The 26,644-nt window shown below is 43.2% G+C and overlaps 1 protein-coding gene across 2 annotated transcripts in view; it reads right to left on the bottom strand.

The window, feature by feature from the left end:
- Window positions 1-26,644, bottom strand: part of LOC137382805 (solute carrier family 2, facilitated glucose transporter member 11-like) — an 84,575-nt gene that overhangs the window by 41,171 nt on the left and 16,760 nt on the right. Inside the window, exons 2-6 of one of the 2 annotated variants that reach the window (XM_068055238.1) lie at window positions 16,544-16,681; window positions 10,023-10,121; window positions 9,759-9,919; window positions 3,030-3,154; window positions 1,601-1,730 (exon numbers count right to left, since the gene is read on the bottom strand). In XM_068055238.1, the coding sequence (XP_067911339.1) occupies window positions 1,601-1,730; window positions 3,030-3,154; window positions 9,759-9,919; window positions 10,023-10,121; window positions 16,544-16,552 (524 nt within the window). In that variant the 5' untranslated portion in view covers window positions 16,553-16,681. The remainder of the gene's footprint in view (window positions 1-1,600; window positions 1,731-3,029; window positions 3,155-9,758; window positions 9,920-10,022; window positions 10,122-16,543; window positions 16,682-26,644) is intronic. The other variant, XM_068055237.1, reaches the window with a different exon arrangement.

Here is a 26,644-nt window from a genome sequence, read left to right as displayed (position 1 = left end):
GCCATGCACGATTTGCATAAGAAAAGCCAAAGGCCGACTGGGAGACAGAGGTAATTCCCCAGTCTAGCCAGAACAATAGGGATGCGCTCTGATTCAATTACCTCAACACCCATTGACTTTGAAAGAGCCAAACACCTCCCCACCCCCACAGCTTGAGAGAAGAACTTTGAATTTTAAAAAAACCTTCCAGAACCTTGTTTTCAAACAAAGAGGTGGTCACATGACATACCTGCCTTTTTAATCTGAGTTGTGAATTGTGCGTCAGAAGGAAGAAAGACAGTAAATGAACTCCAAGGAAGAAAACAGCACCTCTCTCTCTCTCTCTCCAACAAAGTCCCACGGGAGCCTTGGCTGCAGCTAAACTTCAAATCTACAGACCCTCACAGGCAACAACCAAAAGCATCAAGATCGGCGCAGGCTTGGAGCGCCGAATGGCCTGTTCCTGTGCTGTACTGTTCTTTGGATGGATAAAGCCTCTCTTCGGCTTCCTGGAACCAGAGAAGCAAGCCTGAACTATGCATGGCCCAGCGAGGACTTCAAGACTTTTAACTTCAATTAAAGGACACTGAAACTCAGTATTTGAATTCCATTGATTAGAGACTTTATCTCAACTTCCCAACTCTGTCTTTTCCCCTCTTTATCTACTTGTGTGTGTGTGTGAGCCTCTCTTATGAATGTGAACATGGATACGTCACGTATTTTAGTAATCTTAACCAGTTTAGGGTGATAAGGTTAATAAACTTACATCTTTCTTGTTTAAACTCATTTGTAATTATATTCGAGGAACAGTGAGCAAGTGCTCACTGAGGTGGAAAGCTAAATCACGGTGTTTAAAAAGCCCTGTTGCGGTCAAACCAAAGAAGGGGAGAAGAGGGAGCCCGAGATCCCTTCCTCACCTGGTTGTAACAGTTCTGATACAGAATAATGGGTACCTGGGAGTGAGCTGAAGACTGAAATATAAATAAAGTTCAAATTAGCTTATTGATAGTATAATAGATAACCAAGAATAGGCTGATCAGAGGTTTGGACAGATTACACATAAAATAATGAATGTCTGGGTGCAGCTGTGGCTCTGTATTAGTTCTCAATCAGAAATGAATGCGTTGCAGGAATGGAAATCAAGAGAATCCTTTGCTGTCTTCATGTACAGAGTTAACTCAGGATCCTTTGGCCTATAACTGAAATTATCTCAATAACAAAATGCTACTTTGGCTGACACCTATCCAACAATAATAACATACATTTACATTGCGTTGTTAACATAGTAAAACATTCAAGGTGCTTCAATGGGGCATTATCAAACAAAATTTGGCACTAAACTATGTAAGTAGATCTCAGTTGACCAAAAGCTTGGGCAAAATGGTAGGTCTTAAAGGAGGAGAGGGATAGAGACATTTAGGGAGCAAATTAGAGAACTTAAGGTCTTATTAACTTAAGGAAGTAATTATAGCTCCCAGTGCTCCTAAGATATAATTTTCCTTTATCATTACATTGCGAACACTGCATATCAGTTCAATATCGTGCCCACAAGCACATGCATACGAAAGCATTAATCTCCAGCATGCAAAGATATCATAAATGAGGAAAAGACTGGACTTACCTCAGACCGATGATCTGTCCCACCACTAATCCAGCTGCAGTGAACGGAGCAAATGACAGGGCCACCATGCCGCGTATTTCCTTTGGTGCAATCTCGCCGAGATACATGGGGTTAATGCTCATTCCCACACCTCAGAGCAAAAAGAAAAAAGGAAGTTGCCACAGTTACAGAACCAGACAGATCTGGACATTATTGTACATTTTTGTTATGAACATTGCACTGAATAATTCAGTCTGTAAACCTTGTCTACAATGTACCTGTTCACTGCTTGGGCATCAGCTTGTGTCAAACAACTGTATTTTTTTTTTGCCCCTTCCTCCTCTGGTTTCCCCAGCTCTCCTGAAACTAGTGAGAGGGAGGACAGTTCTAAATGTTGCTTATTCCTCGGGCAGGATTTTATTTTGCCCTTGGAAATGGCATGGAGGTAGGGTGCAAACAAAATGGCAGGGACGCCGTTCCTGACGTCTTCTGAGCTTCCTGCCATTTTGTCAGGGACGGGGAAGGCTGAGAACAGCCTTCCCACCTCAGGCCAATTGAGGCCCTTAAGTGGCCAATTAAATGGCAGGGCCTCCTGCAGTACCAGCAATCACTACCAGAGGTGGTGATGCAGAGCTGACAGGCTTCCAACTGGCCGTCAGCTCTGAAGGCGGGAGCTCATCCCTTAAAGGGACTGTCTCCCTGTCGATGGGCCGTTAATTCGTTGCCTGTCGTTCGATTGCAGTGGGAAACCGACGGAGGGTCAAAGCAGGATCTCCCCCGCCTTCCGTCCTGCCACCAGGATCCCTGTCACCGGAATAAAATCCGGCCCCTCGATGGTGAGTGTAGACAGACTATTTAATTCTGGGGAGGGGAAGAAGAGCGCAGCCTCACCCAATTCTGCTCTCAGCAGATATTCAGACACGAGCCATTTTTCAGCAGGGCCAGAGGGCAGTGATTAGGAGTACAAATCCCAAATGATTTTGACCCCCTCCTATCCTGAGGCCAACTGCCCCAATTGACTATAAACCAAAATCTGGCATGAGTCAGATCAAATTCAAACCTGCCACTTTTGAATACACTGGCTGAAAATATATTGAAAATATATAAAAACTATAATATATATAGTTTTGTTGCTTCCAGCTTTGAAAAGACAAGACCATGAAGGCAGTACACTGTCTCACACCTGACTAGCAGAGAGCAATGCCTCACGGCTGCCAAGAGGACTGATTAAATTAACAGCCAATATGTGAAGATAATTCTCAATTGAGCTGGAGCACAGAACTTTCAATCAGCCTGATCAAATTAATACTTGGTTAAATGACCACAAAATTTCCCCACTGCACTTTAAATTTAAATGACTTCCTAGATAACAATGCCCTTGGAGCAACTCCTATCTCCAACTCATTCACAGTGCTATCCTAGTAATTTCAGTTTGTTAGAAAAAATATACCTGCATTTATTCCAGAAAAGAATCTCCCGATTAAAATCATCTCAAAGGATTTGGCTGTTCTGCTCAGCCCCATTAACAAAGCACCAATGAATATGAAAACATTGCTCAGCAGCAGCAAATTTCTCCTGAGAATAAAAAGTAATGAAAGTCAATCAGTAAAATGTGATGGAGGTGCCTCCATGTCATGGTAATCACAACAGTAGCAAGTTTCACTCAGAGCAATTTAGCTTCACACCAGAATTTTCACATTTATCTCAATGGAAATGAACTCCTCAGAGGGGCATTCGGGTCAATCCCCTGATGGCCTTGAGGCTAAATGCATTACCAGTGTGGTACTGAGGAAGATCCCAGATCAATCTGCAGTGTGTGTTGACCTAGTGACTGCACACTCTCCTCTAGGTCAGAGGTTGTTGATTCAAGTACCACTCCAGGGACTTGAGCATAAAATCCAGGCTGACACTCCAGTACTGAGGGAGTGCTGCACTGTCAGAGAAGCCATCTCTTAGATGAAATATTAAAACTGAGACCCCGTCTGTTCTCTCAGGTGGACCTAAAATATCTGAGGACACTATTTGAAGAAGAGCTGGGGAGTGTTCCCTAGTGTCCTGGCAAATATTCAGCAATAAACTCTGTTTGCTTTGCAGTAAATGTCACTGCTTGCTGCAAGTCCTGCCAGCCATAAGTCCCGCCCCTCACCTTCAACTTACTGGGTAACGCAGTGCCATCAATAGACGCTCCAAATATTAATCCCTCAATTAGTGCATAAAGACCAGATTATCTGTTTATTATCACATTGTTGTTTGTAGGACCTTGCTGTATGCAAATTGACTGCCACATTTTCTGCAACAGTGACTACAAGTCAAAAAGTACTTCATTGGCTGTAAAGCATTTTGGAGCATTGTGAGGTCATGAAAGGTGCTACAATTAAATTGTTTGCTGATACGGCTTTTAGACACACAAGTGAAGAATGGTCACTTAGGCAAGGTACCAAAGGGTAACTGATGCCCGTGGAATCATACATTTTGATACTGTACTCTGTTACAAAGGATGAAGCTCACACTTGCTTCCAGATACCTTCTGCTGACCCTTCTGCAGAAGAAGAAACAGGAATATTGCCAGTCCACCTTTCTAGGGATGGTAAGTTCTAGCGGAGAGGTCAATCACCATGAGGCACAGATTTAAGGTGATTAGTAAAAGGATTAGAGGGGACATGAGGAAAAACTTTTTCACCCAGAGGGTGGTGGGTGTCTAGAATTCGCTGCCCGGATTGGTGGTGGAGGCAGAAACACTCAGCTCATTTAAAAGGTACCTGGACTTGCACCTGAAGTGCTGCATCCTGCAAGGCTACCGACCAGGTGCTGGAAGATGGGATTAGAAAGGGCAGCTAGTTTTTTCAGCCGCCGTAGGCACGATGGGCTCAATGACCTCTTTCTGTGCTGTAACTTTTCTATGGTTCTACTCACTCCCTATTGTCCAAGTAGTATTCTTGGGCAACAGCTGGCTGTGGGAGAAGAAAAGGCAAGAGGAGAAAAAACAGCAACTAAAACAAAGCATGCACAGAAAAAACCTGAAGAGGAGGGGCGGAAAAGTAGTTTTTCCCCGTAAACAAACAGGAATCTCTCTGAACCTTGACTGAACTATTGTATTGTACAATACAGTCACAAGGCTGCAATACTACTCAGGGTTTTAATGGCATCAGAGACCAAGGCAAAAAAGGTGAGATCGATTTACACACACTGGCTGAAGTTTGTCAGTGAGAGGGCTCGCCACCAGGACCAAAAACGGGAGCTGACCCTGGGAGGTGGGAGGTGGGTGACATTTCACCCAGAGCTACTGGCCCAATCAGAAGGTCGGCAGCACCACCATTACAGGTGGCCACTGCTGAGGCTGTATAATGAAGGAGAGGGCGCATGGCAGGCAAGTCATATTCCAACAACAGCACCTTACCCACAAGGGCGGCCTTTGCCACCAGGTTACCTGTTCATGGACCATGGAGCGGGTACTAAGGAGGGCCGCACCACCATTCCAACCCCCAGAACCTGCTGGGAGGCCGGCAGGATTTACCTGGTGGTCTCCCAACTTAGGTGGCTCAAATGGCCACCCAAGGGGTAGCCGCACTGCTGAGGTTCCCGCAGATGGTAACATGCCAAGGTAGCATGGAGACATCGGGCTCCCCTCCCGACATCTTCGCCCGCCATTTTACCAGCCCTCCCGTCTCCCAGCCCGTCGCCAGAGGGCTGGGAAAATTCAGGTAATTATCTGGGCAGTAAGTTTGCAGTTCTGCCTTTGAAGCACGTGGTTCAAATTTGTAGTTGTTGCCTGAATCACCAGTATACAGAACTGCCTTGATCCTCTGAAATGATACATTAACACACAGAAGTTACAACACTCACACTTGCCTCCAGATAACTTGTGCAGGACAGGACTAGGAGGAAAGAGGAACAACGTCATTCCATCTTTCTAAGGACAGTCAGATCTATTCTCTCACTCTTGTCCAAGTAGAATTCGAGGAGAAGCAAGAGTGCTTCCCCCCAGTCCCCCAAGCAAACCTGCTTTCCACTCTAAATTAAAACTTTAGTGTTTGGGGAAACCTGGACTTCCGAGTTTCCTGACCAGAACTCCTCCACCCCACCTGCCACAGTAAATATCAAGGCCTATGTGTTGGCATTTACCAAGCAAATTTACCAAGCATTCACAAGCAAATAGTTCTAATCCCATTTTCTTTCATTGACATACCCAATCTAATCTTGAATGTTTACATAGTTTCTGCCTCAATCACTAACCCTGGGAGTGAATTCCACAGCATCCCAACTCTCTGTAAAGAGATTTCTCCCGCCCTGCTCTAAATCTCTTGCATTTGATCTTCTATTTATTACCCTCATTTTTAACCTCTCAACACAGTAGATAGGGAGAAAGTGTTCCCATTGGCCGAAGGATCAAGAACCAGAGGACGCCGATTTAAGGAGATTGGCAAAAGAAGCAACAGCGACATGAGCAAAAATGTTTTTACGCAGCAAGTGGTTAGGATCTGGAATCCACTGCCTGCAAGTGTGGTGGAGGCAGATTCAATTGAGGCCTTCAAAAGAGAACTGGATAATTATCTGAACAGAAAAATCGCAGGGCTACGGGAAAAGGCAGGCGAGTGGGAAGAGCCAGCATGGACACAACAGGCTGAATGGCCTTCTTTCGTGCTGTAACCATTCTACGATTCTATAATTCTACGAACTCTTTGTGTTTGTACAATCACAAATCGCTGCTCGAGACTTCCCAAACTAATTTCACTCAGAAACTTTGGAACAAGCAGCGAGAGCCTTTCATCCTACTTGCCTCAACTGGACTTAAATGCAGAGAGTTGGGATGAAACTCGGACCAGTGTTGTCATTGTCACTGAATTTATTTACATTTTGGCACCAAAACACCAGAAAAAATAATGCTGAACTTCTCAGAAGAGAAAATGCTGCAAATGCTTAACAAGTAACACGAGCTTCGATGGAGAAAATAAGCAGGTTAAGGTTTTTAAGCTATTGCCCTTTGTTCAAACTGGAAGATGTTAAAGATGAACAGCACTTGAAAAGGAACGGAGGAAGGGGAAGGAGGATGGAAAAAATATACACAAACGCAGGAAAAGCAATAGAATGACCAGTGAAGTGCTAAAATGGAAAACAGGAGATGGTTAAATCCAAAAATGATATAAACTTGAGATGGCCTTCTTCTGTGTGGTATATGATTCTATCCCTCGATAACAGGAAGCATTATGAGAGCAATTAAAAACAAATAAATGACACAAGACACAGAGAACAAGTGAATAGCTTAAAGAGATGGAAGAATAGGCGGGTGAAAGGGAAGCTGGAAAAACTAGCAAGCTCCAGCAGCCCAAGAGACTGGTATATGCAAATAAACAGGTGGACAGCAAGGGTGCAGATCCCAGGTTGTTCTGATAGGCTATCTCAACTCCAAGAACCGCCCTGCTCCTTGCCTCCATCCCCAGAAAGGCTGGCAAACTAATCCTACATTGCCAGCACATCCTGCTAGAGAAAAAGATGGGAGGTGTAATTAAGGTAGTCAGAGGACTGTACAGTGCCTAGTGGAAAAACAAGGTACCATTCCTTGAGCTTGCCTTAAAATTCATTGGAGAAGGCCAAAGACAAAGAAGTTTGAGTGGGACTAGGATGGAGAAGCAACAGACAGCTCTGGGTCACATTAGTGGACAGGAGGGAGGTGTTCAGCTAAGTTGTCACCTAACCTGCATTTGGTCTCCCCGATGTAGAGGAGACTAAAGGCCTGCTCGGGTCTACAAAAAAAAAACCCGACCGAGCCCAACTGAACCACATCCAACCCCGAGCCCGACCTGGCCCGAGTCCTTCCATTTTTTCCTGCGCCTGACCCAACCCGACCATCAATTAACTTACCTTCCGTTTTTCACTTTCTTGCTGATCTGCACAAGCTTAAAATAATTGTAACAAAACCACCTTTCTAGTCTAAAAATTAAATTAACAGTGGAACCACTTACCTGTGATAAGCGTGTATGACCCTGCCCAACCCGAGCCCAAATGCCAGACCCGGAAGTGCAACCCGACCAGACCCGAACCCAACACATGTTGTTGGGTCCCGTCGGGTTCGGGTCAGGTAGCCGGCCTTTAGAGGAGACTGCACCACAAATGCAAATTTACAGGCTCTTGGGCCACTGCCAATAGCTCCACTTTGCCAATTTTTTATGCTTCCCTTTCACCTGCCTCCTCCCCAAGGCTTTAGCTATTTACACACTTAATATCGCTGACTTACTGCTCTGATTATGCCTCCCAGTACCTCCTGCACATATCACTTCTGCCATTATAGCCTTGCTCCAAACATGGACAAAAGAGCTGAATTCCAGAGGTAAGGTGAGAATGACTGCCCTTGACATCAAGGCAGCATTAGGGTAGTGGCCTAGGCCCAACCATCTTAAGCTGCTTCACCAATAATCTTCCCTGCAACATAAGGTCAGATGTGGGGGTGTTCGCTGATGATTGTATGATGTTCAATACCATCTGCAGTTCCTCAGATAATGAAGCAGTCCGTATCCATATGCAGCAAGACCTGAACAACATTCAGGCTTGAGCTGATACATGGTAAATAACACTCGTGCCAGACAAATGTCAGGCAATGACCATCTCCTACAAGACAGAGTCTAACCAACTGCCCTTGGCATTCAACGACATCAACATCCTGTGGGTTACTACTGACAGAAACTTAAATGGACCAGCCATAAAAAGAATGTTGCTATTAGAGCAGGTCAGAGACTGGGAATTCTACAGCAGGTAACTCACCTCTTGACTCCCAAAAGCATGTCCACCATCTTCAAGGCACAAGTCAGGAGTTTGATGCAATATTCTCCACTTGACTGGATGAGTGCAGCTTCAACAACACTCAAGAAGCTCCATGCCATCCAGGACAAAGCAACCCACTTGACCAGCACCCTATCCACCACCTTAAACTTTCGCTCCCTTCACCATCAGCACATAGTGGCAGCAGTGTGTACCATCTAAATGCACTGCAGCAACTCGCCAAGGCTCTTTGAACAGCATCTTCCAAACCTGTGACTTCTATCACCTAGAAAGACAAAGACAGCAGATGCATGGGGACATCACCACCTGCGAGTTCCCCTCCAAGTCACACAGTGTTCTGACTTGGAACTATATCGTCATTCCTTCACTGTCGCTGGGATAAAATCCTGGAACTTCCTCCCTATTGGAATGTGGGTGTACCTACACCACATGGACTGCAGTGGTTCAAGAAGGTGGCTCACCACCACCTTCTTGAGGGCAATAAATGCTAGCCTTGTCAGCAATGCTCACATCCCCCATGAACAAATAAAAAAGATAACTATCTCCCAGTTTTTACTTAAACCATTCACAAGTTTCTTATTATTTTCCTGCATGTGTTTATGCTTATTCTCCTCCCCTTTCTCCTCGTTCTGTTCTGATAGTCATTTGTGATATCTTCCAGTTCTGACAGAGGGTGCAAGCCTGAAATGTTAACTTGTTTACTGCCTGATCTGCTGAGTATTTCCAGCATTTTTTTTTGCTTCAGATTTCTAGCTCCGACACTATTTTGCTTTGTTTTTTTTTCTGCATTTAAGCTTTAGTGTTATGCCAATACACTTCCGGTGTGATGATCTGAATTCATCAACTGAAATTCTCCCTACTACTACCACCAACAACGAAGGACCTACAACCACCAGTACTCACCCTAGTATTGTACAACTCAAAGCATTGTCTCCATTCACAGCCAAAGTTTGGAATGATAACATCGATGCAGTTAAATGGACATAGGATTGTGAAAACTCTGCAGTTCCCCAGTTCTTCTTCCTTTTTCATCTATTGACATTTTGCACCCAACTATCTCCTCTATTATAAAAGCAACCTCCAATAAGTTTATTTTCTTTTGCATGTTAAACTATTTTTTTGCTACCAAAACTCCTTAAAAAGCTCAACTCCATCCAAGCTTTGAATATAAGTCCATTAGTGGAAAATCAGCTAAAAGCTCCTTTCACACTCCAGGACAAAATTAAAATGTTGTCATCCAACAGGCGATCCTTCTCTCACTCTGAACTTTCTTCTCATTACCCCGGTATCAATCTAACACTGTGCTGCACTCTCGTTCATGAAATGCAAGATTCCCACCCCACTCATAGCACATGAAGGTTGATTTTTGGGATTTTAACCCCAACATTCCCCCTGTAGTTCATACCTTCCAAACCTTATGGCCATGGGTCCAGATATAAGTGCTCCAACCAATCCTCCAACAGAATAAGTGGCCACAATAAAGCTCCAGAGCAGTGTGATGATCCAGCTCTCCAGTTGCGTGCCATAGCGCTCAGTCCAGGTTTCATTGATAAAGTTTTGGATGAACTGTCATTTTGAGGTAAAAAAAAAATACAGGTTTAGTTTAATTATGCCTTTACAAATATGGAGACAACTGACCTTTTAAAGTTGAACATTGCTGTGGACTCACAGTTGTTGGTGCATTGATGATTGTCAGGTTAAACCCATATTGGAAGGTGCCACCAATACAGACAGCAAATATAGTCAGGAGGAGACATCTGCTCTGCAGCTACAGGGGCACAAAGGAAATAGAAATGATTACTTTCAGTAAGGCTTATTTCAGTTATATAAACACCTATATTCAAGGAGTTTCACAAACACTATTGTCAATACCGCACTTTTCTCCTGCCATGGTTCCACACCAAGTTTGTAAATGATCAAAATTGTAAGTACATCTTTCCAGCAACAAACGATCATCAGTTATACCAAAACCTGAAATAAAAGCAAAATACTGCGGATGATGGAATTCTGAAATAAAAACAGAAAGTGCTGGGCATATTCAGCAGTTCAGACAGCATCTGTGGAGACAGAGACAGAGTTAATGTTTCAGGTCGATGACCTTTCATCTGAAATGTTAACTCTGTTTCTCTCTCCACAAATGTTGCCAGACCTGCTGAGTATTTCCAGCACTTTCTGTTTTTATACCCAAACTTGATTTTGGAAACCACTTTTTTTATATCAAAATTATCTGCAAAAGCAACTATGCTTATTTTTAAAGAATTAAATATTATCTCATCTTCTAAATGGAACCAAGGTCCCAAGACCTTGGTACAGTCAAACATCTACATTAGGCATTTGGCTCCTGTGTCTACATTGAGTCTTACCACATTCAGATAGAACTTCAGGCATAAGATAGAGCTTCAATTTATACAGAGATTTTCATGTCCACAGAATGTCACAAAACACTTTACCGCCAATGGATTACTTTTGAAATGTGGTCATTATTGCTATGTAACCAAAGACAACAGCCAAATTATGCATAGCAAAGTTCTAAAACAAGCAAATGACCAGATAGAGTGTTTTCAGTGGCGATGGCTGGGTACCAGGCCAATCCCTACTCTTCTTCGACCAGCACCCTGGGATCTTTTATGTTATGTCCACCTAAACAAGCAGACAGAACCATGTCTCATCCAAAAGACAACACAGCACTCTGACTACTACACCAAAACGTCAGGTCTAAAAAACACATTCAAATTAACAGCAGGACTTGAACCCAAAACCTTCTCCGAGGCAATGTAAGCTGCAGGAACCCATATAGCTGATCTACAGAAGCACAGACCCTCACAAAGGTAAGTATGCTGGACAAGATAAAACAAAGTATGAATATTTCCATTTTCCTTACAGTCTTTCTAAGAGAGATTGACAATTTAAAACCAATTCCTCATTCATTTGTGTCCATTGGACAATTCTAGTCAGCAGAGAAAAGAATTTCATCCTTTCAGTCTGACCTTGATTCAAGCCAGAAGTAAAATGACAGTGAGTGAGTGAGCGTGCGCACGCACACACACACTCAGAAGTTTCGGCTATAGTATATTCATTGCACTTGACAGTGTCCCACGTGCAAAATCTGTTGCACACTTCCACCAGATTGGTTCCAACACTATTATCGGAATAGATTGGTACCCAAACAATGAACAAGTAGAATCCTGGAGAAAGAGAAAGCCAATCATGTCCTGCTGGTTCCTTCTCATCTTCATAAGGTGCTCCTTCAACAAAGGGAAAAGCAAATTATATAGAAGCAGCTATCTATCTACAAATAAACTTCCCTCACCCACAAATAAGCCTTTGACTTAATAGTTGCCTTACTCGCCTGAGTTAAAAGATGCAGAGTTTGAATCCTGTTCTGGACAGTCCTGGTGATTGGAGACTGGAGCTCCAGCTTTGAATTCAGGGCTAACATAAAGCAAGATATTTACATCTGGTGCGTTGGGCTACCTCTCCCCTACCCCTCCCCCCCCCCACAATCATATGCGTCACAGGTGCCCATAAAGATGTAAGATTTAACCCTTTGACCTCGGTGGGAAGGCATGTCCCACAGGCAACAATAACAAAGTAAAACTTTGACTGCTTCTTTGACCTGTGTTAGTATCTCCGGCAGATCTTCCAGCGGCATTTAAGACATTTGGATGCAGAACCCAAGATAAAGCAGTCAAATCAAAATGAAAGCATGTGGGATTTCCAGCTGATGTGACTTTACTATAACTCTTAACCACTGGATACAGTGGGATGTTGTGGCAAACATTATTTAACTGAGCTTGTTGCATGGAATTTTTGTCATTTTTTGTGTTTAATTTATTCTCCATTTCATTTTAGCAAGAGCAATTGAGAGTGATCATCGAGGTGATGATAATCAGCATGGGGAAGTGGAACACGTTTCCACTTTTATCACCCATTGTTAACATAGAGTACTCCCAGATCAGGAAAGCACAGCCAGCTTTGAAGTATTGTATTCTCCGTCTGTCCCAACAATGTGGCTTAGTTCAAAACCCCTAGCAGAGCACCCCTAACATATGTGCAACTTTACTATACTTGCCAGTGTTAACTCAGTAGTAGCATTCTTGCTGCTGAGACAGAAGGTTATGGGTTCAAGTCTCATTCCAGAGGCTCCACGTATCATCCAGGTTGACACTTCAGTACTGAATTGAGGGAGTGCTGCACTGTAGGAGGCACCATCCTTCAGATGAGATGTTAAACTGAGGCCCTGTCTGCTCCCACGGACACATGATTTCGATGAGCAAGGGTATTCTCCCAGTACACTACCCAACATTTATCCCTCAACCAACATCACCAAAACAGATTACCTGGTGATTATCACATTGTTGTTTATGGGAGAGGATTGGCTGCTGCGTTCTCCTATATTACAATCGTGGCTACACCTCAAAAGTGCTCTATAAAGTCCTTTGGGAGGTCCTGAGGTTGTGAAAGGTGTTATATAAACACAAGACCTTTCCTCCCACATTAGTAATCCTTATGAAGGATTAAGGGTTACTAAGGGTGATGAAGGGTCACTGACCTGAAACGTTAACTCTGCCTCTCTTTCCACAGATGCTGCCAGACCTGCTGAGTATTTCCAGCATTGCTTGTTTTTTAATAGTAATTCTTATGTCTTCTCTAAGTGAGATCGACAAATTATTGCCACTGAGGGATAGTTCTGTGCCTGCAGTCACTGGGAACTCGGTTGGCATTACCCAAACTTATTTTTAAAAACTTTTTCCACCTTGACCCTTACTGCCAAAGAACAAAGGATGAATTAATCCCATCAGCCTACACTGGATCTGAACTTTGGTAACAAAGGAGAAAGGCAACTGTTTATTTCCTTTTTCTCCCTGGCACTACTAGTCAGACACAAGTAATTATTAAGCCCTGGGACACTGGCACAGCCCAGCATACAGACATCAAGTAATGGATAATCAAAGGCAGTAAACCTGTGATTGCCCAACAAGAGCCGGTTCCTGCCAGGGCACAACCAGCGACATAGGATCTCACGAAATTTACCCTACAAAGTGAGAAAAACCATTCAACCCATCTAGGCCCACTCCATTATTTAGGTCAATGTTCAGGAACTGCTTGGACCATTTTCATTCCCTTCCTTCCTGAGAAGCTTGGAGCTTTATTATGACTGCAGGTAATGCCAAACCATAACATCACAGTATCATGAACATGTTTTAAGTAGCCAAAATCGACAGTATTTATCCACCCATCTAAACATGTTCCAAGTTTATGACTCTTCAGTTTGGTAGCCCCACTAAGAACTGATCAAATGCATATGATGCAGCTAGATCCAGTTTCTCTGGTACTCAAACAATGTGATTAAGTGGCAAACATTCTATGGTGTACATAGGTGCTTCAGAAAATATTTTCTTTAACTTATACCTCATATTGTGGTAAGAGTTATGAATGGGTAGTAAATCAGGCCGATGGCCATTTTGATAAATGTGATGCAGATACAGTCTGCCAGTAAAAAAACATTAACAATGCTCAGCCCACAAAGGTGGAAATGCCACAGGATCTGAAAGAGAAAGATGGGGGGTATTTAAAGACAGCGGGCGTGAACCTTCATCAGAGTTCTCATGAGGAGCTAGATCCAGTTTATTAACCAGATGCCCATCAAGCTGTTGTATGCTTACAGCATGTGCTTCTGTATTTTAAGATTCCTATAATCTTTGACTTGGAAATAGTTTACCTTAATTAACATTCTATAGTGTAGCTTTGTCAGTTTTTTCTCCTTTTCCCCAAAAGTTCTCCTTTTCTCTCATCTTCCCATTTTGTGTCAACACTCAATGCCCCTTGAAGGAATCAGGTTATTTCAACAATTGATATCTGTACAACGCGTTGCAGTTGCCTTTAACAGGACCAACCAGGATCCTATGTGGAAAACTCTAAAGTTTTCCTGAAGCCAACTTTGACAACTCATGCCAATAAAAAAAAAGTGTTTCATGGACAGCTGATTCATAAATTGCTTTTCACTGGCTGCTACTCCTTTGTAGTAATACTGAACTTTACCCGTTAACAATCCAATCCACATCTATAACTAGCCATATAACTGCAATGTCAGAGTGACTACTTTCAGTTTTCCACTGAAAAGGAACAGTACGTGCTCACTGAGCATCTTTCAATGGGTCAAGAATTTCTTGGTTTGAAAATCCACAGCAGAAAAAGCTAAAGTCCGTATTGACTCTATGGGCCTGAAATTCTGATCTGTAGCATTGCTGCAGGTAACAAATGCAATGAAGCCAATCGCCTCTACCCTGGCCCCCCACAATGAGAGTGCCTGCTGTAGCACCAGCCAGTACACCCTCTAAGCCCGCAGCCGCACTGCAACCCAAAAGTCCCCACACGGTGGCTCCTTTAAATTACCCCGTGCATGGTTGTGCAAGAATTTTAGAGGCCACACATTTAAACAAATCACGTACTGCTCCAAACAAAACAGAGGGAATGTTGCCGCCACTCACTTTTGGCTGGGAACAGTGCTCGAGTGGATTCCCATTGTGAGCACCAAAAGCACCCGAACTGGTGATATCCTGACTTCACAGAACCCTGCCAGCTAATGTGACACATATTTGTGAAATGTGGACCAATCAGGTCCATCCAATGAATTTGCACATCACTCACAAAAGATTAAACGTGAAGCTGCAATATGTGCTTTGCACTATGGCCAGGCACCCAACTTGCAGATAAATAATCTGGAGTGTTTTTGGAGGTGTTGTGGCGAGTTGCTGGATTTGGCAGAGAATGCTGTGGCATCTGCACAGGGCGGGCAGAGGATTAGGTGACCTGTCCACTAAAAAGCTCCAACAGGTATGGGGGCTGCAGTTGCAGTGCCTTTAGATCTGCAGCTCCACAGGGAGATGGAGCACAGACTGCAGAGAGAGCAAACTTTGCTCGATGCCTTCTGCCAACTTGGTGGCAGACTTTTCCATACTTGACAGCTACAGGAGGCTGTCAGGCAGGCCAGCCAACACACCCAATGCATCTCAGTGTGCATGCCCATCAGCTTTCTCCTGTACGCTGCCTCATCAAGGTCTTCATCTGAGTCCCTTGTACCAGAACGCATCTGCGACCTCACCCTCCATGAGCTGGCACACAAACCATCCTTTATCCCTGACCTGGCTGCAGCCCACTCATGTTCAGTTCTGCTCCCTTCTATCGTGCGACTCTTTGTCCAGCAAGAGAGAGGGAAGAATGTCAGTGATTGTGCTCCACTGTGTTTGGGTGATGTGCTTGCTGTAGCTGAATAGCTGGAGGTATGTGGAGACAGCAAGAGGTGGGTGTGAGGCTGGCAACACTGGTAGGTGTGTGAGGGTGATGTGGAGTATCTGGATGTTATGCATGAGTCCTGAGTGGCGGGGCTGCTGATGTGGTGGGCAGGAGATGCCATGTGATGATGCATTCACTAACCTCGACAACTCACGTGAGGTCATTAAATTTCTTGTGGCACTGCTGCCAGGTCCTCGGGGCCAGACGCTGAGAACTGACCTTGACGCCTGCTCTCAATCCCTTCTGAGGGTTGTCCTGTGGACCTCCTGGCCAACACCCACCACCACCACACACCCCCACTACCCACAACCCACCATGGAACTATGGTGTCTCTCCTCCTGTCTATCTCCACCATTAAGGCTTCCAATGTTGCATCCATGTCCCTGGAGCCCTCTCTCAGCTCCTGTGTTCCATTTTCCTTGTTTAGAATTGCAACAATAGTATTCAGCAGCAGCCTCCTGTGATTCAGCGCAGTTTCCTTTAAGAGGGACAAACTGCCCTTAAGAACAAAATGCTGGCTGCACCATCTGCTATCAGCAAATACTGCTCTACTCCCTGCTGAGCGCAGGGGCAGCCAGCAGTGCGGCAGAGGCTCGGCTCTATGCTACAATCAGGTAAATGAGGTGGCAGTCCTAAATTTGTGTGCTCCCCACCTCCACTGTAACTGGAGCGGGCAGGTCACGAATCATGATCCCCGTGCCTGAATAATGCCGCAATCCAATTTTTAGCCCAAAACGTTTTCAGTAACTTGTGTTTCAGATGACATTTCTACACACTTCTCATTTCTTTGCCATGTTATTTCAGCATTAATTATGCGACAGGAGCCATAGCACTTCCACCATCCCCACTGTTAGTTATACAAACTCTACGAGTAACAGTGTGCAAATAACTTACCAGTTCCATCTATAAACTTTTATAGTGAGAAAGTTAGGTATTGGATCAGATCCAAGGACAGGACAGCACCAGGTTGAAAAGAGTAGGAGAGAAGATGAGGTAAATCAAGCTTCCTTACTCAAGCAAGAGGTGAATTACCTGTTCCATAAAGACAAAACAACAAATGGTCACTTTGCAATAATCTATGTGTTTTCGAAGTAGCAAAGGAACTGATTGACAATATTATACCCTTCATTCAAAAAATGATTTCCAAAATACTTTGGCATGTTATGGTGATGGTTCATGGAAACTATTGCCTAACTCAGAGACATCAAATGCCCTTGAATCACTTTTCTCCACTTTATTTACTTGCAAAGACAGAACAAGTTGCTCCTGGAAGGATGGATTATTGTGTACTCACTTGCCAAAACACTGATGACTACCTAATGAGTAAAAAAAGATCATATATAAACAGGGGATAATGCAAACAGACTGTCTCATCCATTTCTGCACACTGATGCCTAATGCTCTACTACTTTTCATTCACTGCCAAGGTTTTAAATTTACAAATAAATCATGGATACCAGAACTATTTTGTGCATGCACCCGGTGATCCCCTTTCCTAGTTTGGAATGCAATATGGAGCATGAGTATCTTAATGTGCCCCCTCCCTTCAGCATACTATAGAGAACATCTGAAACTCAATAAACCCTTAACTTATTCAATAATGTAAAGATTGCCACTTAAATACCCATTAGTCTCACTCACTATCACTACTGCATTAATGATTGTTTTGATCTAGGGGAAGACTCTGAAGGAAAACAACTTTCCTCCTGGGTCGGTCTGCTATTCCTTTATAAGCAAACCTTTAATGTTTTGTCAAGTAATTTATCTTCCAAATAGCCTTTCTACATACTTCTTATTTCCTTTCACAAACGTGAAAATCTTAGTTTTACATAACTTACTGACAGGAGCCATAACACATCTGCCATCGGCACGGTTAGTTATTTACACAAAACTCTACAGCAATAGCATGCAGTAACTTACAGCTGCATCCAGATACTTTTTTTAAGTGAGAAAGCTAGGTGGAGGGTCAATTTAATCCTTGCCAGATCTTAAGTGAGTAATTAATTTTCTCTCTCATTAGGATTACTTTAAACAACAAACGTGAATTCTTCTAAACCCAATTCAGATTCCTGGAACATGTCCTAAATTAACAAGGCAACAGAACAGATCCATAAACGCTGAATGTTATTACAGAGATAGAAACCAAATGTCAGTGAGGTTTGACATTTCCTAGACATGATTAAGGAATTTGGAAAATTCTTTCCAAACAGCACTCGCACCTGAATATTAAAGGCGACAAAACCAATTAGAGATTTGCTGATAAGGACATTGTAAGGATGCAGCATAAATTTCAGAAGTAAATACAGAGAAAACTGATTTCTCTGATGTTGGCGTACCAAGGTCCAGAGTGTGACGTTATATCAGCGACATACCACTAAATGGATTGTGTGTGGTATCTATGCACAACCAAATTAACAGTCACTCAAATTTAGTTGCATATGCTTCATGGTTGTTATCTAAAACAAGACAGAAGTATGGAGAAACAGAGAAAGAAATCTGGAGACAAATGAGCATGGGATTGGTTTTCAGATTACCTCAAAGAAAGTTTCCGAATTGTTACCAAGAATTCACAATTCAAGACAAAATTATATCATCTCTCAAGTACCAGGCAAAGAACTGATTACTGTAATCGTATTATTGTGAGCTTCAACTGAATAGGACTATGCCAGATGAAAATGCATTTCAGTATCAGCAAAACAGCACAGGACACTAATCCAGCATCTTCCTGATACATAGCAACTTCTTCAACAAACACACCACCTGCAGAAAGATGAAGAGGAGGTTCAGAAACATTAAACCTCCACGGGCCTGTGAGGAAGAGCATCAGAGGATATTATAGTTCATCAGTGTCAATCTTGGTTCAGTATAGCACTCACACCTGAGTCAAAAGGATGGGGTTTCTAGTACCATTCCAGAGACTTAAGCATATAATCTAGGGTGATACTTCAGTGCAGTACCAAGGGAAGGCTGGACTGTTGGGCGGTGTCATCATTCGGATAGACATTAAACCAAGGTCCCATCTGCCATTCCAAGTGAATGTGAAAAATCTGAAGGTACTTTTTGAAGCGTGGGGGCGTTCTCCCAGTATTCTCGTCAACATTACTGAAACAGATTGCTCATTTATCATATTGCTGTTTAAATTAGACATTGTTGTATGCTAATTGGATGCTGTCTTTTCTACATTGCAACACTTCGTGAAGTACTTCATTGGCTATAAAGCAATCTGGAAAGTCCTGGGATTATGAAAGACACTATATAAATGCAAGTTCTTTCTTTAATCAAAAATGACTTCTCAAAAGAAAAAGAATGATAACGCTCAACTGACAAAAGTTATACTGAGCTGAGCACAACTGAGTTATACTACTGTAAAGATGAACTTTAGTAATGCCATTGTTACATTTTGGGATTTACTCAAATCTCCCTTTGCCCAGCATCAAGGCCTACTTTTGTATATGTGCCCTTGCTCTCTATGAACTAAAATGTGCAAATCTAGTTGAGTTTCAGGGGTCTGATAAGAACCCTTGTACTATATTCAGCTTGGACATCTCACAAGCCTCGTTTCAACAAGGCGCAGTGGTTAGCACCGCAGCCTCACAGCCCCAGCGACCCGGGTTCAATTCTGGGTACTGCCTGTGTGGAGTTTGCAAGTTCTCCCTGTGTCTGCGTGGGTTTCCTCCGGGTGCTCCGGTTTCCTCCCACAGCCAAAAGACTTGCAGGTTGATAGGTAAATTGGCCATTATAAATTGCCCCTAGTATAGGTAGGTGGTAGGGGAATATAGGGACAGGTGAGGATGTGGTAGGAATATGGGATTAGTGTAGTATTAGTATAAATGGGTGGTTAATGGTAGGCACAGACTCGGTGGGCCGAAGGGCCTGTTTCAGTGCTGTATCTCTAAATCTAAATCTAAAAACAACCAACAATGCAAGCAGAGAAAAAAAATTCTTCCTGCTCATGGTTTAAGCTATGAACAACAACTAGTCTTAGTAAAACTAGAAATGAACAGCACCGCAAATTAATTGTTCACAGAATTTTACCTCCATCTCCACAATCCAAAAAAGTGGCACAATCTTTCATTAATTCTCTCAGTAACTAGACTTGGATGAGAGCCCATAGTGTAACATATTATGCTGAGGTTCTTCAAAATCCACGGAGTCTTAATCCATCTCAATGACCTTCGAGGAACTGCTGAACTGGGAGTGCACTCCAAGCTAGATCCCCAATTCCCTAAGGTTCAAATCTGAGATACAGGACATAAACAAGGGGGTCATATTACAGATCATATAGTTGTCTCTTGCTCGGTTTCAGGGACAAAAAAAGTCACCTCCCTAAATCCTGTCTCCAATCTATGTTCTATAGTGTAGGTCAGATGGTTTCACAGGTCGGCGCAACATCAAGGGCCGAAGGGCCTGTACTGCGCTGTAATGTTCTATGTTCTAAATCACAATTCAGTAATCTCCTGACTTCAGTGGACTGAAAATTATGTATGCTGCCAGATGCAAAACCATTTGTCAACTACTTGGGGTTCAGTGAACTCTCCACAGAGCAAAGCAAGCAGGTAAACAATATTACAATGAATGCCTTCCTGACTCATTGAGCAGACAACCTGGGGTCAGAACCCCGACATCGGGACCATTTCCCGGTCCTGACCCCGCATGGCGTTGGCATGACATGCATGCCGCAATTTTGAAAGGATTAGCCAATTAATGGCCAGAGGGCACGCTCGCATCCAATTAAGGACAGCAGGTGGGCTCCCGATGCTAGAGGGCCAATAGGAAACCCTCCAACAGTGAAAGAGCTACATCCTGCCGATGCAGGGAAGGGAGAGCACGGGCACATCAAGATGAAGGCACCCTCTCAACACTTTTAAACTCATTGAAAATAAAAATGGCCACAGCTGCCAGACCACCTCTGTGGAAAGGGAACCTCACCAACAGCCTACCCCCAACAACAAATAGCCTGTGGCCATGTTTCTGCACAGCAGTTTGGGGGAGCTTTAAAGTCCATCCACAATGCTGGACCACTGGCTTGCCACCAAAAGGCCGCGCTGTGCTGACTGGAAAATTCCAGTCAGCATGGGAGAGGGGCTTTAATAGGCCCCTTAATTGCTTTATTTGGCTACCGGTGCTTGTGGACGGGTAGTCATTGCGTGTCCAACCTGGTCTCCTTGAAAATGGAGCTTGGAGGTGGGAAGATGCTGGCCAGCCAACAGGCAGCTCTCCGATAGCGCACTTTTTGCCCAGCCGCCTCCGGTCCCAACTTTGCGGCCATTTTAAAATCCAGCCCCTCCGCCACCCCCCAATCTCTATGTATGTCCTGGTGCTCTTGTGCATATGCCACCATCGGCAGACAGGAAGAATTTAAAATGGTCAAATAACATCTCAGAAATAGTTATAGAATTTTGGAAACTTCATCATCCAAAATGTGATGATTCCCTATGTGTTCATAGAATTATAGAAAGTTTAAGGCACAGAAAGAGGCCAGTTGGCCCATCATGTCTGTGCCGGCTGAAAAATGATCCACTTATTCTAATCCCATCTTCCAGCATTTGGTCCGTAGACCTGCAGATTACGGCACTTGAGGTGCATATCCAGATTCCTTTTGAATGAGTTGAGGATTTCTGCCTCAACTACCCTTTCAGGCAGTGAGTTTGAAACTCCTACCACCCTCTGGGTGAAAGAGATTTTCTTCAGCTTCTCTCTAAATCTATGCCCTCTACTCACTGACCTCTCTGCTGAGGTGAATAGGCCCTTCACCTCCACTCTATCCAGGCCTCTCAAAATTTGGTACATTTCAATAAGATCTCCCCTTAGCCTTCTTTGTTCCAAGGAGAACAACCCCAGCCTATCCAATCTTTCCTCATAGCTGCATTTTTCCAGTCCTGACAACATCCTTGTAAATCTCCTCTGTACCCTCTCTAGTGCAATTACATCTTTTCTGTAATGAGGTGACCAGAACTGCACACAGTACTCAAGTGGTGGTCTAACCAGTGAGTTCTACAGTTCCGGCATAACCTCCCTGCTCTTGTATTTTATACCTCAGCTAATAAAGGAAAGGATTCCAGATGCCCTCTGAACCACCTTATCGACCTGTCGTGCTACCGTCAGGGAACTGCGGATTTGTTAATGCCATTTCAAGTTGAACCTAGCTAGTAGTGTGCTTCTGCCATTCCAAATCCCAACCATTATACTATTTGTACTCTGACATGTAGAGTTGGTAAAATAAAATGATGTTAAAGGTGTGATTTTGTGTAGTCATTCACTTGCTAATATGAACATATGAAATTACGGGCAGGAAAAGACCAGCTGATTCATCAAGCCAGCCCCACACCATGATGGCCACAGTAGCTTGATTAATACTTTTTCCCTCCCATCATAGCCATGTAACCTCCTGATGACAGTTAAATGACTTTCACCCAGTGTTTCTCTTTACCTGAGCTACTGATACAATCTTTTCTCAAATTTTGGGTGGCTTTAATGTAATAGAAGTTAAAAATGACATCATATCTTAAACTGAAGACATACAAAGGTGAATTCAGATATACATTACCAACCAGCTATTCATCACTACAATAATGGCTGGTAGGGCCCGGAATTTGAATGTCCAATCTTAAAGGCTCAGGTCTGAGACACACTGGGCAGGAACTTACCCCAAGCTTTGGGACCCCAACATCTTGATGAAATGGGGGCCCCGAGCCTGCACTTGCCAGCAGCAGGACCGGCTTAGTAACTTTACCAGAGGCGGCCTCCTAATTGGCTGCCTCCGGGCTTGCCATTCAATTAAGGCTACTGGCCCAACCAGAGGGCTAGAGCTCTAGAGCTTCGGCAGTCCTACCAGGAGAGGTGGGTGCTGCTGAGGCAACTCGGGGATCAAGAGGGCACAGAGGTAAGTTAAAAATTTAAAATCCCAGATGTTAATTGTATACCAGTTGTACTTAATTAGATGCAGGTGGAGGGCATTAATTAGGGTCTCACTTGAGCAGATATAAAGAGATGCTCACTGAAACTGGGGTGTTGTTGGGTTAGGAGGTGTATGCTTGTAGTGTTTCATTCTGTAAATAAATGCTAGACTGAGTAAAAATTAGCTCCCGTTTTGTCCAACACCAGCTGGCTTTCTTGAGTAGAGCACGGTAGCAGAGGATGGTTGCCTGAAGGTGAAGGCTGGAAATTAAGAAAACGATATTTCAGACAGAAGACTACAATGTGAGTAGCGATTGTGAAAAATGGCAGAAAGCAAGTGTAAATTGTTGAGGTATGATTACGCTCCGATGTTCTCCGAATCTGAACCTTATGCACAATGGAAAAATGAAGTGGATATGTGCACATGGGTTATATTCCTACCAAAGATGAAATGGGTATGGCCTTTGCATTGTCACTTCCTACCAGAAGTAAAATCAGAAATAAAGTATTTTGTGGGCTGGATGCCCATCAGTTGGATACTGATGAAGGTTTGGATCTTCTGCTAGAGTTCTTGATAAAATTTACAAGAACGATTATCTATTAAATGCCTATGAGGCATGGTCAGACTTTGAAAGATTTTGGAAAACAGATGGTTATTCAATGGAGGAATATGTTATGGACTTTAACATACTACATAAAAGGTTGAGGAGATTCAATTTAGAGATCCCTGGTTCAGTACTAACATTTAAATTGCTCGATTGTGCTAAGGTGTCGCATATGGAAAGGATCCTGGTTCTAACTGGTGTTCGGCTCTGAGAGAAAGACTCCCAGTTGGATCAGATATCTGTTGCTTCGAAAAAATTCCTGGGGCAACAGTCATTTCCTGCAGCCTTGGTGGAACAAATAGGACATTCCATGGTGGCACAATCAATAGAAGACTGAATGATTGCTGGATTTCAAAATGGTCCAGATACTGGATTAGATTAGATTAGAGATACAGCACTGAAACAGGCCCTTCGGCCCACCGAGTCTGAGCCGAACATCAACCACCCATTTATACTAATCCTACACTAATCCCCTATTCCTACCAAACATCCCCACCTGTCCCTATATTTCCCTACCACCTACCTATACTAGTGACAATTTATAATGGCCAATTTACCTATCAACCTGCAAGTCTTTTGGCTTGTGGGAGGAAACCGGAGCACCCGGAGAAAACCCACGCAGACACAGGGAGAACTTGCAAACTCCACACAGGCAGTACCCGGAATCGAACCCGGGTCCCTGAGCTGTGAGGCTGCGGTGCTAACCACTGCGCCACTGTGCCGCAGAATGCAGGATGCCAATGCAATAGAAGGGTTACAGATATGCAGAATAAAGATGAAAGCACTTTTAGAGGATCTGGCTATTACAGCAGAAGAAAGAATTGGTAGAGTATTATAGGTGAATAAATCAGAGGAATGCCCAAGGGACAGTTAATAGGTACTTCAGATGTGACTCGACATATCATTATGCGATGAACTGCCCAAAGTGGAGGTAGGGTCCTTGAAATGACAACGAGAATTCTGAGGGAGAAGATGAAGATGATTGAGAATGAATTGTAGTAGTCACACGGAGTTTTAGTTCCATGATGAATGCGTTGGTTGTGAACGCACTTAACTGTGCTGTGCTAGATGGTATTTGCACTTCGACAGTATGCAGAACAAACTGGTTAAAATGTTACCTAGATTCACTAACTAGTGTGGAACAATGCAAGGTTTCAGAGTATAAATGTACTACTTGCTTTAGGTTTGATGATGACAACACATTGAGGTCACCAAATAGCTGGAGTAAACCACTTTGTCAATACTGATGTAGTCTCTATGGGATATCTTTGCTTTTGAGTAAGCCTTCTATGAAAACGGCACAAATGAAACTTGACATAGAGCATGATAAGGCAATTATTTTTGGAAAGTCAGTGGATCTGCAGTTTACCCAGTCAGGGCATTATTGTATCCCATTAACTAAACTTGATGTTTCTCATCAGTGTTAGACAAGTATTAATGGCATCGGGCAATAAGAATCAAGAGTGAAAAAAAAGCAAACTGTCTTAGTTACATGACAATTTACTCATCCTACTTGTCATAGATTAAAAACCCTGCTAAAGGATGCAAGTTTAGTTGATGAAGAGTATACAAGGCTAATAGAAGAGACTAGTGAGAAGTGTGAAATGTGTAAAACTATAGGAGGAGGACACCACACCCTATTATAAGCCTTCCATTGGCACATGAATTTAACGAAGTAGTTCCCATGGATCTAAAGGTATTGGACAAAGACAGAAATATTTTTCTTCTACATTTTATAGTCCCGGCAACCAGATTCAGTCTTTCTACAATAATACATAGTAAGAACTAAAGGGTGATTATAGACAAAATCAAAATCATGGAGAAATGGATAGGGACCAGACTTGGGGCACTAGCTAAGTTTCTGACTGAGAAAGGAGGGGAATTTGACAATGACGAATTCAGAGACATGTGAAAACATGAACATTATGGTTATGAATACCACAGCTGAAAGTCCTTTCAGCAATGGACTCTGAAAGCAATCATGCGGTAATTGATGAAATGCTGCATAAAATCTTAGCTGATCAACCAGACTGCAAGTTGACAACTGTTCTGGCATGGGCGGTTCATGCAAAGAATTTGCTTCAGATGGTTGGAGGATATAGTCCCTATTAATTGGTCTATGGGTGAAATCCCAAATTGCCTTCTGTGATGTGCAATAGTCCTCCTGCTCTAGAAGGTACTGCAATTAGTTCCACTTTTTCTGCGCACTGGAACATTTTACAGGCAGGGACACAGACTTTCATTAAAGCTGAGCTTTCAAAGAAAATTTGAAGAGCTCTGAGGCATCGTATAAGACCATTCGAGACAGAATTTAATTCAGGAGATCTGGTGTATAATAAAAGAGAGGGTCATAGGGAATGGAAAGATAATGGGCCGTGACGGTAAAATAGTACTGGTCAAACATGCCAGTCAAACCGTTAAGGTTCATTCTACAAGACTAATCGGGATTAATTACAAGATCTGACTGAGCAACTGATAGAAGGAAATGAGGCACCTTGTACCTCAAGTGCTCATATGTTTTATGATGAAGGTCCTGAGGAACAGAATATGGTAAGTCAAGGGCTGGATAACCGTAATGTGAACGATCATGTGAGCGATCACATCCAAAGGCCAATTGCACAGAATGGGGTGAAAGTGTGGAGAATAAGAATGCGCAGTGCAAGTACTGATGGTGGGTCAATGACTCTTGCATCAGAAAATGATCACGTATCAGAGAAAGAACCTCTGATAGCGCAAAAGGGAGATCTCACAGTAGTAGTCCCGACAGACATCGAAGCGCAAGTACAGGCTGTAGTTTGAATAGATTGCAAAATGAAACGGAGTCTACAGAACCGTCTTGGAACACAACTAGAAACAGAAGACCTTATGACTTTGGAGTTTTGGTGGCTGCCAATAAACTTGAGGATAAACTAATAAGACAAGGAATTAGATAGTTGGAGATGAGTTTGGAGATTATTCTGAGGTACCAAATAAGGGCCAACCAGCTTGGCACATAGATGAATTTGCAATGAAAAAGTCCTTGCAGATGTGACGTAAAAGGCTAAAGCAAGGCTAGTTGCTCGGGGTTTTGAAGAGCAACTGGGTGACACAGATGTTATGATGGATTCTCCCACAGCTGGAAAAGTAATCTTAAAAATATTTTTAGCTGTTTTGGCCACATATTCATGGGCGTGTAGGTCAATCGACATAAAAGCTGAGTTTCTGTAAGGCAATATTTTACAAAAAGTGTTTCTGAAACAGCCATAAGAGGCAGCAGATGCAGAAGGGAAACTATGGAAATTAAACAAATGCATCTATGGCCAGAATGAAGCTTCCAGGGTGTTGTATTTTTCGGTAAGATCTGTTTTTCTGAAATGAGGTTGTGTTCAACTAAAAGCAGATCCTGCAATGTTGCATTGGTCATAAAGGGAAACTTTCAGGCATCTTCATGATGCATGTTGATGATTTCTTATGGAGTGGCGCGTGGAATTTGAGAAACATGTTATCAATTAGA

This window comes from Heterodontus francisci, chromosome 23 (genome assembly GCF_036365525.1).
Source record: "Heterodontus francisci isolate sHetFra1 chromosome 23, sHetFra1.hap1, whole genome shotgun sequence".
Lineage (NCBI taxonomy): Eukaryota > Metazoa > Chordata > Chondrichthyes > Heterodontiformes > Heterodontidae > Heterodontus > Heterodontus francisci.
This window is presented reverse-complemented; position numbering and strand designations above follow the sequence as displayed.